Source organism: Podarcis muralis, chromosome 1, assembly GCF_964188315.1.
Source record: "Podarcis muralis chromosome 1, rPodMur119.hap1.1, whole genome shotgun sequence".
Taxonomy (NCBI): Eukaryota; Metazoa; Chordata; class Lepidosauria; order Squamata; family Lacertidae; genus Podarcis; species Podarcis muralis.
Genome location: NC_135655.1, coordinates 94,294,427 through 94,311,521, shown reverse-complemented (window position 1 = coordinate 94,311,521; position 17,095 = coordinate 94,294,427). Strand labels below are relative to the sequence as shown.

The following is a 17,095-nucleotide window of genomic DNA, read 5'->3' as shown; positions in this document are numbered from 1 at the left end:
AGCACCCTTTCTTCAGCAGAGCCGGGATCTAGTTCTTACAAAGGCATATATTATTTGGCTGAGCTGGGATGAGGCACTTTAGCCAGCATATCCCTGGCTGAGCTCAGGCATCCTATGCCTGTTCTACTCATCCTGGTGGATCTTTGGTTTGGACAGCTCCCTAGGTTTGTGAGATTCCCCCAGGTAATTTTCGAAGAATTTTTATTATGCTGAGGTTTCCACATCATAACATGGCCCTTTATCTGTACCTGATGTGAGAATGAATTAATCTGCCCGGTTAAGAGAACCCATTATTTATACATTATACTACACACAGAGAGAGACAGACAATTTTAAGCTAGGTCACATTCTATTCAAAGCAGTTCAGTGCTATTGGCAATAATGTTGCAATCTATCCCTTAATTGTACCAATAGATTTTGAGATAGTTTGTCAAAATAGGGAAAAAAATGCATTTACAAAATATCCTCTACTGCATATATCTGCTGCAGTTATGATATGCAGTTGAGAGCCAGTGTGGTGTAGTGGTTAAGAGCGGTAGACTCCTAATCTGGGGAACCGGGTTCACGTCTCCGCTCCTCCACATGCAGCTGCTGGGTGACCTTGGGCCAGTCACACTTCTTTGAAGTCTCTCAGCCCCACTCACCTCACAGAGTGTCTGTTGTGGGGGAGGAAGGGAAAGGAGATTGTTAGCTGCTTTGAGACTCCTTAAAGGGAGTGAAAGGCAGGATATCAAATCCAAACTCTTCTTCTTCTTCTACTCCTTTTGTTTATCTTTACAACAAATTACTATTATCTCAGCTGAAGGTATTTAATTTTCTCTTTCATTGCCAGTTATTTTTTAAGTACTGAGAGTTCACCAAGAGGAAGACAGCTACATAGGTAAGCAGAACAACAACAGCATATTTTCCAACTGATTGACAGGACCTGTGCCTCTTTGTTTATAAAACCTGTTACCCTTAATGTCTGAAGAAATAGCTCCATGCATTCTTATTCATGTGCCATCAGTTACCTGAGAAACAGACAATACGATTCTGTGGTCTTACAAAGGATGTTATTTTATATATGTGATGTATGTTGTGATAAAACGAGTGCCACTTTCAGTCTCTCTTCTGATCCTGATACCGAGTCTAGTTAATGTTTTGTATACATTGAAACATTTCAGGAAAATAGAAATGGGACTGGGGGAATGAAGTAATTTACAAAAAGTTTGTCCCCTTTAAGCTAGTTTCCTGTGATACTGGTCCTCATAGTCAGCTGTATGCAATGCTGGTGTAATCAGAGTAAGACCCATTGAAATTAATAGACATGACAAACTTAGGTTCATTAATTTTAATGGGTCTACTCTGATTACACCAGCATTGCATACAATCTAGTGTATGCTTATGTTGCATGCTATCGTAATGTCTTCTTTGTATGTATTTGTTAAATGCTGACATGTGCTTTGTCAAGATCTGCATATATATTTGCATTTTAGTGTGTCAACGATTGAATTGTTGAATCGCCAATGCCTTTCATGCAACTTCATGAAAGATCAGTGCACATATTTCAATGCAAAGTTTAGCCCAACTATCAAGTATTTCATTCTGCAATGTAAAGGTAAGCCAGCCTCCTCAGTTTGATGTTAGTTGTATTTCAGTTTATTTTAAACACCAACACTTTGCCTTTTTATTACCCATTTGTCATCTTGCCATAAGCTTCATGCCATCAATCCATGGAAGTTTATGGAATAGAGGTGGGAAGGAGCTGGCAGCAGATGTGGTAGTCACAACTGCACGGCACAATACTACATTGTTCATTTAAAGAACTCAGACCTTGCAGAAAAGAAATAAAAATATGTGGCATCGGCTAAGAGCATAACTGAGAAGAGAACATGAGGAAAGGTGGAAGCTATAAAAAGGCAGCAGAGCAATCGTATGCATTTTTTCTCAGAAGTGGGTCCCACAATAGTCAATGGAAGTTTATCCCAGGATTGCAGCCATATGCAATTATACAACCAATAGCAATTGGAGTATGATAATATCCGGAGGGCCATAGGTTCCCCCTTCCTGTAAAAGAGTCTGGACACTCTGCAAGCTCTGTTCCAGACTCATCCAGAATAGTGATGGATAAGCTCCTTGTGGCTCAGCTCAGAGCTGGTTTATGTAACTAGCTTTCTTGGACAATGCTTTAACATTTTTTATTTCCAATCCCACCCCCAACCCTGCTAAAGCTCAATGACAAGGAGATGGAAAATATGTCTAGAATTATATATAAGTGCATATGTATATGTATTGGTAGAGGAAAGACAACAGTCTGTATATGACACTAAAGCCTAAGCCATGGTTACAGGAAGCCACATTTGCTTTCTGATAGCATAGAAGATTTCCCAGTTCTCAACCTGATGCCAAATTTTGTATTTGATAGAAATAAATATTGGGATTCGTTATTACCAGACTCCACTAAGTCCCTAAAAGATCTAAAATGACATAAGCTCTCTATAGCCCAGTTAATACATAAAGCTAAGGCAAACCAAATGTGTAGGTTCTCAAGACTGATGCCCCCTCAGTCCTAATGCTCTACTCAGGCCTAAGCCATGGTTTGGCTTAGCGATATGTCCAAACCCAGGCTCATGGTTTGTGTCACTCCAAGGACACCACAAAGTGTAATCAAGGTTTGTTCTTGGTTTACTGCTCATAGTTTGTCTGGAAGATAAAAAGCACAAGGCTGGGTTCTGATGTACCCAGCAGAGCGGGAGCGGGACTGCGGGAGCAGCAAAGCAGTCTAATCTTTGCTGCTGCCATTTACGTGTTTGCTCATTTGCACTAAACCATGGTTTCGCTTAGTATTATGTGAGAACTGGTCCTATAGCCTCAAGTTGCCTTCATTATCAGGAATCTCAGGAAAGTGCATAGGAACTTGCTGCTGATGAAGAGCAGTCCACAGTTGCAAAGAAACAGATTCAGAAGCCAGCTTGACTGTTGGACAGTAAAAATCGCAGCAGCAAGAACATAAATTGAGGTCAGGCTGTCCTTGACTGTGATACTGTTGTCTGGGCCTTGAATCTTGAACTGAGCCTGGGACACATTACTTTTGAGTTCTTTCCCTAAATCTCTAACAGCCTCCAAATGACTTTTAAAAGTGCTGAATACTCACTGTTCTCTTTTGAATTTAATAGTAGCTGCAGGTGTTCCATACTTTTTATAATCAGACTATTAATCGCTCTATGTGTCAGTTTCTCAACTGTAAAATTGAGATGATAATAATAATAGTACCTCAAAGTTGTATTATTCGCCATGAGACTATCCTAGTAATGCACTGGCATTAACGAGACTACTCATGGGTTTAGTGTTGAAGAACATGCATTAATTGTTTGGAGGACTGAGTGCAGAGCTGCTAAAGCGCATCATGAGATGCTTGCTTTCTACTGAAGTGCTGATGCCTCTATATGTTATAATTTTATGTTTAATAATTGTATGTGTATGTTGTCTGATGTTATAGGACCTGGTGTTCCAGTTGTCAGTGTGCATAGTACAAGCAATCCTGAAAGTAAGTCTACACTACTAGTTCATTGTGGATTTTCTCTCTTACTTTTAGACCTTCGCAGAATTAATTTATGAAAACCCATCTTAATTACAGCCTAGCAATAAACATCCCTGTAAGTGATAAGAGTAGAGGAAAATTAATCAAGTGACTAGAACATACCAGGGATTTTGCAGACTGATGTTATACTAGATGTATATCTTTTAACTCCTGTTAATGCTTGCGTTAATTAGGTGGCACAATGGCACGATCCCTTTCACTAACTATGCAAATTGAGTTCCTCTTACAGGGACTCGGTTATATGCTTTGAAATACTTTAAAGCTGTAATCCAATTAGTTTGGATTAAGGTGCTGTTTTACGAGTGCTACTTGTCTAATTCAACCTACGTTTAATAAACCAAATTTTGCTTTTCTTAATCTTCTGCAGTATTACAAAACTCTTTAAAAATGTGCAGTGTGTTTCTCCAAAACTGTAAGATATATCCAATAAAAAACCCACCCAGACAAATTCCTCAATATTCTTTCTACTCTAATAACTAATTTCCACAGATGATATAAAAGTACAAGCCCAGTAGGGTTGGGAGTGTGTGAAGTGACAGATTACCTGCCACATCCAAAACCCTGTTGGCTCATCTTGGCCAAAGCAGGAAGTATGGACAAGCTTCCCCAGCTGGATTTTCTTTTTATTTCTTTATCCCATTTGGTTTCAATGTGGGGCCAGGCTAGTGTAGATGTGGGACCCTATACTGGAACCTCTGCTCTACACTTTTCAATCAGTGAACAGGCACCTGCTCTCCTCCTTAACTTCTTTCAGCCGGCAGAGCTGGGAATTTGCAGTGTTCTCCTTACCTTTTTATTTGAAATCTCAAAAATAAATATCAACTTTTCATTAATTTTAGCACTACTGTACTGCTGGCATTTAGTTTGAACATTCTTGGCATTAAATATAATTTAATTTCAAATGTATGACTGGAAAGACTTCAGTCCATTCCATGCAGCTGTGCATCATTTGGATAATGTAACTAATGCACTTTAATTGATGAAGACTTGGATCCAGATGATCCCTTGTTCAAGTCTTTTTGATATTTCTCTTTAAAGTACAATATTTTTGTCTATGTTAACTGGACTAGGCAGTTGTCAGCATAATGGTTTGATACTTGTACAAAGAAGCAATGACTGGCTCTGATCCTTTTTAGAGTCTCCATCTGCAAAGGTTCAAAGGAAAGATTTCGTTTGTTCAGAGCATTTTTTAGCAGAAAATTGGATAATGTGTAGAGATCATTGTTTGCCATTTACGATAAAACCAATGACGTATCTAATGCCTGAATGCAAAATTAGATAATCTCTTCTATTAATAAAGCAGAAAATACACGATTGAAGTTTACTTCAATTACTGTATCTGAAACAATGATTACAATATTTTGGTTGACTGCCCAGAAATTACTTCCTAGCTAGATTATCCCTTGTTGCCCTAAATGAGGAGAGATATAAAAAATGAAAAACGAAGATTGAAGCTGAGAGAAAACCAATCAAATATTTATCCAGATACAGCTGGATTAAAAAAATAATAATTCAAACCATGTTGTAATGTTAAGGTTCTGTGGCATTCTGAATTGAACACTGGAAAAATGCATTACTAGAGTTTAACTTCTCTTTTCATTCTGGCACGCTGGGCAAGCTATTCCCTGATGTATAACCTTTTCTGCACTGGTTCATTTAATTAAGGACCATAGGAACAGAGGACTTTGCTGTATGCTAAGTCAGACCATTGGTCCACCTGGCTCAGTTTTGCTCACGCTGACTGACAGCAGTTCTGCAAGATTTCAGGAGTCTCTCCCAACCCTACCTGGAGATGTCAGGGATTGAATTCTGGACCTTCTCTATGCCCCTGAAAATCACCTGCCCTGTCCTGGATTCAACGGATACTTTGTTCCCCCTTAGCCTAATTTGGGATTGAGGTGGGGAGGCTGCAGGGCAGTTCCAAACACACCTCAGCCAGGTCTGGCCTACAGTAGTTTAGTTGTCCATCTATACCCCAGAGAATTGAAAGGTGGAAATAGGAAAATACTCAAGGCAGTCATTTGTGGCCTTTAGGGAAGTTTTTAATGTTTGATGCTGTACTGTTTTTAATATTCAGTTGGAAGCCGCCCAGAGTGGCTGGGGAAACCCAGCCAGATGGGCGGGGTATAAATAATAAATTATTATTATTATTATTATTATTATTATTATTATTATTATTACTCAGCTGAACATCCCTTCTCTCTATACTCTATAGATAATATTATTCCTGATCCACCCAAGAACAGGCTCAATTAGGTAACCATCAGTATTTAACAATGGATCAAATTCAGTTGTGTTACAAATTGAGCTAAAGAGTGTTCATAGTGTCCATTATATAAATATGTTTTTAGAACATGCATTTGGTTTGGGTTCAGCCTCCTTAAAAATATGGATTGTTATTTTTATACTATACCGATTGACACACGCATATGCGTTTCTTTTTCTTGTCATTTGCTCTTGCAGAATTTTATATACTAGAAAATAATTCTGTATTAAATGAAGCAGTCGTAAAGAAAAGAACATTCAGGACGGAAACTAAAATGCTTCACATTGATGACTATGGTAAATATATCTGAATGTTGTTGAGAACCAAACAGAACATTTTCAAATAATATATTTTTTCATCTTTGAAACTACCAGCCTTTAATGTTTTACTCTTTTCTTAAAAGAACTTCCTTTACAGTTGTCATTTCCAAAGGATTTCACAGAACGGAGTGCATATCCTGTCCTCTTAATAGTGTGAGTATAAATCATTAAAATTAGTTAAATTGATTTATGAAATGATTTGTTTGCATGCTATTCTAGGTCACATGAAATTGTCATTGTATGAAGAGCTTCACTAAACATCCTGTAAATTATTTACCGGTATATATCAATAGATATGACCATCGTTCCATTAGGGCAAGTATTTAATCTTGCTGGATGGAATTCCCTCCCTCCTCCCATGTGCTGTTTCAGGGACTCTCCCAACACCCCAGAGCCAAATTTGAAGGAAGTGCAGGGAGAGGAGAAGCTGTTGTACAAGCAGAAGTCATTGAGGAGGCTTCTGGTGACAGCATTCATTAGTTGAATCCTGTCCAAAGATATAGATACAGCTGTCCATAAGAGGAGCTATCTGTTTGGTTCACATCATGCACTCATGTGCACACCACCTTCGGAAGGGATCAGATGTTAAACAAAATAACCACTTGATTATTCCAAGAATAACTTCCCTGAGGTGGATGGTAGATTTTTCACAGAAACTGTTCAAATGTTGAGAGAAAACCAAAGGGATCTACACAAGTCACTACTACTACTCAGGATATTGCAGTTTCTCCATTTCTGAGCATGGAAAACATTCCTGTACGCTTTGACCATTGCAGGGATTGCACAGGGTTCCCCCCCCCCCCCCGTTCATGCTAATAATAGCCAGAGCCGTAGCTACGAGGGTTGGGGGGCTATCTGGGTTTTCGAGGCACCATTGAGGCTCGGTCTGTGTTTGTGCGCACACACAAATGTGCACAGGTGTGTGTGTGCCAAACTGGGTATTTTACCTGGGTGAAATTTCTTGAAGGAAAGCTTTTCAGGTTAAAAATAATTTGTCCTAGAATCTTTGCAAGATAGAATGATTTTGATTGTTTGTAATAGCTGAAAAATGATATTAGATTTTTAAAATTGTAGTGAGCACATACCACAATAATCTGCTTCTGACTTTTTAAGCATCTGGTGCATGTGTGGCAAGTGCCCTCCAGATATTGTTTAACTATTTCCTTGTTTCATAAAAATCATGAATTGTTTGATAGTAAAAAACAAACAAACCTCCAAGCAGTTTACAAAAGATGAAAGACTAAAATCAAGAATAAAATTACAACTCTACTTTAAAACATACAGAAGTTAAAATACTAAAGCAGATTAAAATTACACCCACTTTCTCACTAAAGCTCCCACCATCCACAGCCAGCATAGTCAGTGGTTGGGAGTCAAGTTTAGTAGCACCTGGAGGTCACTGTGCTAATAGAATTCATATATGATCATGGCAGCAGAACTGCACTGGCCATAATAAAAGTGTCTGATTCAAAAGCGTGCAAAGAATTCATTGGGGTAGCTTATATATATTTATCTAAATATATTGTACCATTTCCCCACAAGCTTAAAGTGGTCAATTCTTTAAAAATGCAAAAATTAAACAAGGCAAAATTAAACCATTATCAATCAAAAGAATAGCACAGAACCGTTGTGATAGATAGAATCCTAATTTCCTTTGAACTCTGCTCTTGCTGGTAGAAAGCAGGAAGGAGAAGAGATTTTTTTGCAGATTTCCCTTTCCCCATCCACTTTTCTGTTTCCTCCAAAATGTTGCTCTGGAGCACTGGAAAACCAGAGCCGTGTTGGAAGTGGTATTGGGAGTTGCAGGCAGGGAGGCAGACCAACAATTATCACCTGTCCTACCACCAGGAGACTCCCTTGGATCAGAGTCCTTACCAATGGGGAAAGGAAAGGGGAGGGTTCTGTTGTAGTTAAAAATCAGCTGATTTGTATGAGCTGCTTTTCACCCGCGGCCTTCAGTGTGGAGCCGAGGGCCCACCACACAATTACCTTTTTAACACAGATGTGCTATTTGAAGGCTGATATCTTACAGAAAGTAGTGGGAGTGTTATGGAAGGCCTCCAAGCTTAAGAGATCTACATAGTTCAGATGGGGAATTAGAATGGCTTCTCAGACTCCATCCATCATCAATTAATCATTTGTATTTGCATCAAGGATTCCTAACTTACTGTTTGGTTAGATAGTGGCCTGGTTTCATAATTTAGCATTTAGGGGCAAGTGCTGTAGCTCAGTGGTAGAGCACAGGCTTTGCACGCAGAAGGTTGCACTTTGATTCCTGGCATTTCCAGGAAGGACTGGGAAATACCAACCACCTGAAACCTTGAAGAGTCACTGCCAGTCAGTGTCAACAATATTAGGCTAGGTGGACCAATGGTTTGGTTCAGTATGAGGTTGCTTCTGATCTTCAAGGCTAGAGAAGGCCCTTTTTGGCAATGTTAAACTATGTTTTAATGTTATATCTGAACTGGACCACTTTTCACTTATTATGATATTTTACTTTTACCCTACTAGATAGATATGGCTCATGTAGTTATATCTTGGTCTGTACACCTCCTTGCATAACCCCCATTTGTAACAGCTCGCTGATGACTTGTCATCCTCTTGCTCCAGTGTTGGGAAATGGCAAACAGAGCTGTGTTATACAGTCTTTAGCCCACCTGCCAAATTAGCATTGCTCAGATTGCTAAGTATAGCACATTTGAAATTGAAAACATCGTCATCTAGATTCCTCGGCGTGTCTTTTTCTCATAAAGCTCTCACAGTGCAAAGGAAATTCTAGTTAATGAAACTGGAAGTTGCACATCTAAACTATACATAATGTTACAGAATGTTTTCAGATTCCACCCCCCCCTCCCAGTGTAGCAATATGAAAAGAAATAGCAATTAGCAAGGAATCTCATTAGCATGAATGGGAAGTGCACAGAAGAACCTTCAGCATCTGCTAACCTTTGATTATTGATAAGACTGAATTTATCATACTCTCCCCCCACCCCTTTAGAACACCTAAAACTGAAAAGAGCTGTCTGCACTTGTGGGTTGTGCTGCTTTCAGGCAATTTGCCTCATATACTTTTCTCCCAATATTCTGTTTCTGCTGTCCATTTAGTTTTCCTTTTTTCTTAAAATATTTAAATTATTGCTAGTACAACTGGGTTGCTACTTAGTATATGTGGGTACTATTTGCTAGTATGCTAGTTATGAACTCTTTTTAAAAGCTGAAGAGTTTCTACAGTTGCACATGTCTGCAACATTAAAACACTGTTGAGCAAATTAAGTTAGGTACGTCATAAAGTATATTTTAATGTATGGTTACATAAATCGTTTGTATAAGATGAAGCATCCATAATGATTAGTAAGGCAACAAAACTACTCTAGATTTGGGTTGTCATGTGTCCTACTTTAACAGAAGATAGTCCTCTACTTGAAGGACTGTATAGTCCAAGTATAGTTTTAAAACAAAGAACGATAAGAAGGGAGGGCTGGGGCATTGAAGTTGTCCATCAACAATTAGTACTTGGGCAGAAGGCTGGTGAGATGTATTGTATTTCTATTTAAAGTATTGCAATTGTTACTAAATTTGCATTTAAATATGCACATTTTAAGAAATCTGTGTTCTCTTTAGTTTTTTCTTCTGGTGACTATTTTCTGTTCTACTCATTTTATTTATTTCTTGGATTGCTAGTTGCCTTTTGACCTACGGGTCTTCAATTGTAAACCAAAGAGCTAGAGTTTTAAACATCTTCAATCCAGGATGATATTTTAAGACATGCACTGATTTCCAGCAGTGTCGGAAAACCTCTGTTAGTCAGTTCACATGTGACCGTGATATGTAGAATGGGATATAGGAGTGAACTTTGGTTTCACACAAACATATCCCGTCTTCCACTGTGCGTATAATCTTTAATGAGACCGAGCCTTTGTTTGTAATTGCCTAAACAACTAGACCCAACTCGTGCTACTCTGAGGGATAGGGTAGGATGAGTTGTGAGGCTATAGGGTGAAGGGAGGTTTGAGCTAGCTGTGAGGGGGTAGCCAAGGGGGAGAGGAGTTAGCAAAGGGGTTGGTGAATGGAGCAAGCAGGGGTGGCAGAATCTAGTGTAACTGTATATGGGGATGTACCAGGTTGTCATTTTAAAGAGCGATCAGAACATAGAAGCAAGAAGAAAGATCTGGGAAAATAATAGTTGAGACAACTGAATTAACAGAAGGGTACTGGAAAAGTGTTAATTCTGAGAGTGCAAGCTTCACACTCCACCCACCTGACTCAATCGTAAAACATGGAAATAGTTATATTTCTGAGGCAGGGGGTTGCTTACATTGTACCCTCAAAATGTTGCTGGACTACAACTTTCCACATCTCTGACCATTGGCCAGTCTCACTGGGACAGATAGGAGTTGTAGTGTAACAAGTTGTGGGAGCCACCATATTGGCCTCCCTGTTCAAATGCAATTATGTTGTGCTCACTGCCAAGGGAAGAAGAAGTGGGGGGAAAGGAACACATTGACACTTCTACGTTGTTCTAACAGTAAACCATTTTTATTTTCTTTCTGCTGAACCCCTTACCTTTTCAGTTATACATTTTCACTGCTGGTGTTAGAGAAGTTATTTTTAGAAATCTCTTCACAATATAATGAAAAGTCAATACTAAAAGTCTGTCAGGAGAGACCTTCTGGGGCTGATTTAATTTGTCTTGGATCTTTCAGAAGAGCAGGAGGTGGTAATCCTCAATCCAATTTGCTAGAACCTCTACCCTGAAAGTGCCGAATTAGTATCCTCTTATAATTAAAGATAAGCCCAAATTGTACCTGAGAATACAGAACTTACTTTGCGGTTCGCATGTTGCTTGTATCCAGAATGAATACAGCATTAAGTCCATTGAACTGTGTACAGGCTTCAGCAATCTGGTTTGGGGTGGGGGAAATATAGATTGGCACTTAAAAACACCAAAAAAGGTCCAAGCAGTGACCTTTTCCTTCTTCTCAACACCAGAAGTACCTGCTCTAAAAAAAATAATACAGTCGATCCTACGTTTATGTAACTCTCTGATTACGTAAACTTCGGGATGCATGCACGGCAAACCCGGAAGTATTTTACTGGGTTTCACCACATGAGCAGAAGCAGTAGACGGTCTGCGCATGCGCAGAGGCAGTCCTCAGGTTGTGAAAACCTCGGGATCTATCTGCAACCAGAGGTACCACTGTACAGTGGTACCTCGTGTTACAAACACTTCGGGTTACAGACTCCACTAACCCGGAAGTAGGACCTTGGGTTAAGAACTTTACCTCAGGATGAGAACATAAATTGCATGCTGGTGGTGTGGCGGCAGCGGGGGGGCCCATTAGCTAAAGTGGTACCTCAGGTTAAGAACGGTTGCAGGTTAAGAACGGACCTCTGAAACGAATTAAGTTCGTAACCCGTGGTACCACTGTACTGCTATTTCAGATACAGAATCATGTTGTTTCTTTTGGGAAATATATGGGGAATATAAGTTAATTCTGAAGTCCCTCGTGTAGGAAACAGCAGGAAAAAAATGGGTGACTGTCTGAATTCAAAAGTGTGGGGGCCTGACTCACTCTCGGAGCTCCCAACAGAGCTTAAAACAGAAATAAGTGCAGCATTTGCAAAGTGTGGGGAATATGTGTGGTTAAACCTTTATAAGCCCCAGTATTAAGCACTTACAATTGTACTCTCCCACCTTGGAGTGAATAGACCACAACCTTAAGTTTAAACGCTTTACTTGTAGTAATGAGAACTCTGTGCCCCAGCAGAAACAGCATGGATAAGGTATTCTTAAGTTACACAATATAAAAAGTATATTCGGACATGGAGTCATTGCTTGGGAGCTCCAGTTTCATGCATCTGGTGAATTGCATGGTTCTAAGAGAAGAACCAGTCCAAAGGAGAGAGGTCATGACCAACCTGAGTCTTTTCTAGCAGTTAAGAACTCTGGGATCCCTCACCCCTTTCTTACTGACAATTATGTATAGATATGTTTGGCTGCATAAATTTCCCACAGTTTCAAGTAGCAGTGATATAGATGCCTTTTATGATGTCAATTATCAAAGCTCTACATTGTGAAAGTGGTAGTTCTGCAATTAACATAAGGTCCTATCACACCAGGTCTCTGTGTGCAATCTCTTTTCCTATGATGGTGCACATATGGTAAACAGTTAATTTCCTTTCAGATGATATTGCAGAATGCTTTATTCCTGATTACAAATCAGCGTAGTTCCCACCTTCTTGGATATTGAAGGGCTGGAAGCTTCAGACAGTTGTATCACTCTTCGAAGGTTTAATTTCTTTCAGCAGTCCCCCTTTACAATAACACACCTAACTGAAAGCATTTTCGAAACTCTGCCAATGTTCCTTTTCTACACCGTTTGCAGTTTGATACAGTGCCGCAGCTACTGTAGCTTCAATTAATTTAAAGCTCCACATCTAAATGGGGCATGTTATGAAGGGCTTGGGGCCATTAGATATAAGAGGACAATATTAAGAATCTGTAGCCCTCTTCATGCGTTGCTCACATATAAAGAACATAAAAATATTAGGTGAGCCCTGCTTGGGCCTATTTTATCATTCTGTTACAACAGAGGCCAGATGGATGCTTACGGGAAGCCCACAAGCAGGATATGAAGTCAAAAGCGTTCTCCTGCTTGTGATCCCAAGCAATCGGTATTCAGAGACATAATGAAAGCATCTTGATTGTATATTTAGCTATACTGAATATAGCTTCTGCAGCAGGGAGCTTTATCTACATACAGAGGCATTCTGTGTGATTTAGAAACCAGAGTAATCCTGGGTAAGGCATGAGGAGGGCTTCCTCCTTTTAGAATGAACACAGTATTGGCAATTATCCTTTTATCAGTCTCAAAGAAAAGTCACTTCTGTAGCAACTAGTTATTGAAGAAGGCATTTTTTTTTGGGGGGGGGGGAGTTACCCAAGTGCTCATAAGAATGAGAAGACAGAAGATAGCCAGCAAATGTGAGCATGGCTGAATCTACCCCCTCCATACACTTAGTAATACCTGAGCATCAGTTCAGCCAGTAGTATCAGCTTCTATTTCTCTTCAGGCAGCAATAGCTACAACATGGATTGCTTGAATATGCCTTCTTGGTTGGAAATAAGTCATGAAGTCTTTCTGAAAGGAGGGTGAGGAAGGGCCTGGCTTGAGGCCTGTGTATTGCAAGCCCACAGTGCCAAAGGACATTGTCATATGAGATTCTGACAATCAGCATGGTGCCTTTGAACGGCTCTTAACTACTTACATGGAAGACATATATGGAGCAGCACACGGAAATATTCGTAACCTAAAACAAATAGTTGAGTTGTATTTAGAATCATACTATGTTATGTGTATGCACTGCTTTTAAGGCTTTTATGCCAGTATAATAATAGAATCAACACAGATTCAGGTGAGAGAGGTCATAGCAAGGAGCTATGTTGGGATTCCTTTACCAGTCAACCTGGGCTCTAAGATCTGCAGAGGCAGCATTTTGTGCCCTGTGGATGGAGACAGCTCATTGTATGGGGACACAGCATAGAGCTTTCTCTATGGTGGCACCCTGACTATGGAATTCCCTAGGAGGGAATCCATGTTGCACTAATAAAATAATTCAATCAGTGCAAGCATTTCTGCTTGCTAGTCAGAACTACCTCCCCTCCCTCACATGCTGTTTGGGGCTTCTGACAATCCTTCAGAGCAAATTTGGGGGAAGGAGAAGAGGGAAGACCTGTTGTGTTAGCAGGAGTCCTTGCACTGCCTTCAGCTAGTGTAGTGGGATACTTGAATCTGACCCCCTACCTTTAGGGGTATGTTAGTCTACATCAATAGACTTCCAGTACCAAGTCAAAACATTGTGTTTTTATATTTATATTTTTATATTATGTTGTAAGCCACCCAGAATAATAATAATAATAATAATAATAATAATAATAATAATAATAACTACTACTACTAATATTATTATTACTGGTACTGCTACTATATGTTTGCAAGCAGGCTTTCAGTGGTAAAAGGTAAAGGTAAAGGTACGCCTGACCATTAGGTCCAGTAATGGATGATTCTGGGGTTGCACGCTTATCTGGCTCTATAGGCCGAGGGAGCCGGCGTTTGTCCGCAGACAGCTTCCGGGTCATGTGGCCAGCATGACTAAGCTGCTTCTGGCGAACCAGAGCAGCGCACGGAAACGCCGTTTACCTTCCCACCGGAGCGGTACCTATTTATCTACTTGCACTTTTGACGTGCTTTCGAACTGCTAGGTGGGCAGGAGCTGGGACCGAGCACTGGGAGCTCACCCCGTTGCGGTGATTCGAACCTCCAACCTTCTGATCAGCAAGCCCTAGGCTCTGTAATTTAGACCACAGCGCCACCCACGTCCCACTTTCAGTGGTACTGATTAGTATGCCCAAGGTTTCATGATTTGAGCACTATTCTGCCTTTTGCAGTTTTTTTTTAATCTACTACTTTATGCTACCGTTTGTCCTTTTTGCTTTATTTATAGTTTATATTTTTATCTGCAGTTGTTGTTGTTTGTAAACTGCCCAGAGATTCATTTGCATGAGAGGTGGTTTAGGAACAATGAATAAATAAAGGAGAAATGATCCCTATATTATTAGTATTAATGTTGTGAAGTCTCGTCCTTTACAACAACTGACTTTCCCAGAAAGGCTTTAGGTTCTTTTTGTCAAGCAAAGTTCAGATTTGCCTTGGCTGACTCCCTCAGCTACTAAAGCCTTTCTTTTTGTTGCAGCTGTTTGATGTGGTTGCTTTGAAGGATGCAGTTTCCATTTGCGTTGGTCCAATAACTCCCTTGGGCCCCTTTTAAAGGGTGTACCATCAGATGTGAATATTCAGTAAAGACCCCACCACCACCACCTTGAGCCATTCCTCCTTTTCAAAGTATAATTTAGTGTACTCTCAGTACACTGATTCTGTGGACTATTTCAACATAAATGGTTTGGATATTTCAAGGAAAGTTGTAAAATGTGTATATATTGTATTTCCACTATAGCAGAAGTGTTCGCCTCTAAATTTACACATGTTACCATTGTCTGCACCTCTCTCTCTCTCTCTCTCTCTCTCTCTCTCTCTCTCTCTCTCATTTTGATGCATACACTAAAATTGCTAAGTAGATTGTAAATTGCTAATTCTTCAGTTTGGTCCTCCCATTCTAATATGCTTCATGTTCAGCTTCCTTTAACTACATTATATATACTGTACTCTATAGATTAGAGAGATGTACCATAATTGCCTGAAAGACTGATTATTATCTCTCTTCTATATAATTAGGATCAAAGTTTAACTCTCAGATCTTTGATTTTCCTCATTAATGTCCACCTTATTCATTTAGAGATTTGGAAGATACACTCCCTGGCTGCATAGGAAATAATTAAGTAGAGTGAAGGCAGCAGCATTTAATCTGTATAATAAAAGTGAGAGGTGATCATCATTCTTTTCTCTCTCTGACACAATTAACCTCTTTCCTTGAAATGTGTAGATAATGCATCTTAAATGGTAGCATCCATTGTTTAATACTGTTTGAAAATTTGGGTATAGTAGAAGTGAATCAGCACATGTCTCCAGTAATCTTGACGATTAAATCATCAGGATAAGCTACTGTTTCTCTGCAGTAGGTAGAATCCAATTGGTGCCCATCTCATTCACAGTGGAGGCGTCCACTTACGGAAGAGAAGGGGGGGGGGGATTTTTGCCAAGCTCACTTTCCCTCTGCAGCCACTGATCTAAAAAGTCCTCCAACTTTCTAGATATGAGTTTAAGCTGGGGGGTGGAGGTGGAGGGGTGGAGTAGGTAATGTAAATTATTTATCCCCCCCCCCTTTCCAACTCCCTTCAATGAGTACAAGGGCACCCACTGGATTGCACTCTTTTCCTCCTCCCTTATGCCAGGGTTGGGGAACCAATGGCCCTTTAGGTATTGTTGAATTCCTATTCCTATCAACTCTAGCCAGTATGGCCAGTGATCAGGGATTATTTTAGAATGTCATATTCACTGTGGGTTTTGAAATTTTGAACTGCTTTGGGTAGCCTATGCCCCAAAAGGCAATATATTGTTAATTTTATAATTATGTACCCCAAACCTGTACCCCAAAAACTGGAGGGTCACGGGTTCTCCATCCCTGCTTTATGCAAATGGAAAACAATTCAGATCTGGCATAATTTCAGTCATTGGCTACCAAGCTTCCTATAAAAGATTACTCATCATCATATTGGAATTTTAAAACATGATACAGTGAATTTTAGCTGCATAGAACAGCAGGATAGAATAACGCAGACTATGCTATATTAAATATGAACAGCAGAAAGTTCATAGGAAAGCAGAACTATCCAGCTGCAATTTTACTTTAAATATAGCACCCTTATACTTATTGATTTCCTCTGGTCTGTTTGCTGCAAGGATATTCTTAGCTTTGATCAATATGTGATGCATATGATAATGGAAGAACGCATGGCTCAGTATAAAGTTACAATACATGTGGTATTTTCTATTGCACAAAACTGTATAGTCTGCAATCTAGAAATATCGGTGCATAAAAGAGAACCCACTGTGTACAGTTAGTGTTGTCCTTGGAGGTTTTCTCTAGGAACAGAGTGAAGGAATTATTACGTTTTGGATTAACAACATGGCAGGATAGGAGAATCATCTATTTTCATAACTTATTTTAATACATGCAGATTTACATTTTATAATGTCATGCTATTTTTTTTTTAAGGCAGAGCTATAACTATGTACTTGATTAAAAGGAAAGAAGAAAAACTTCTGGGAATGTATATTTGAAAACAAGCCGGACAACCATAATGATGTAACTTACTGCATTTGTAAATGCTGCTTGGAATGGGTTTGCAGGCATGTGTTAAGATTAATATTAATGTCCAGTATTGGAGATATCCTTAGGAGCCACATATGG

At 39.6% G+C, this 17,095-nt stretch overlaps 1 protein-coding gene across 2 annotated transcripts in view; it reads left to right on the top strand.

The window, feature by feature from the left end:
• The window catches only part of DPP10 (dipeptidyl peptidase like 10), a 513,191-nt gene that overhangs the window by 477,659 nt on the left and 18,437 nt on the right, over window positions 1-17,095 (top strand). For both annotated transcript variants that reach the window (XM_028744423.2, XM_077935419.1), the window contains 5 exons: window positions 833-880; window positions 1,476-1,597; window positions 3,479-3,526; window positions 6,044-6,142; window positions 6,250-6,319. In XM_028744423.2, coding sequence (XP_028600256.1) covers window positions 833-880; window positions 1,476-1,597; window positions 3,479-3,526; window positions 6,044-6,142; window positions 6,250-6,319 — 387 coding nt within the window. The remainder of the gene's footprint in view (window positions 1-832; window positions 881-1,475; window positions 1,598-3,478; window positions 3,527-6,043; window positions 6,143-6,249; window positions 6,320-17,095) is intronic.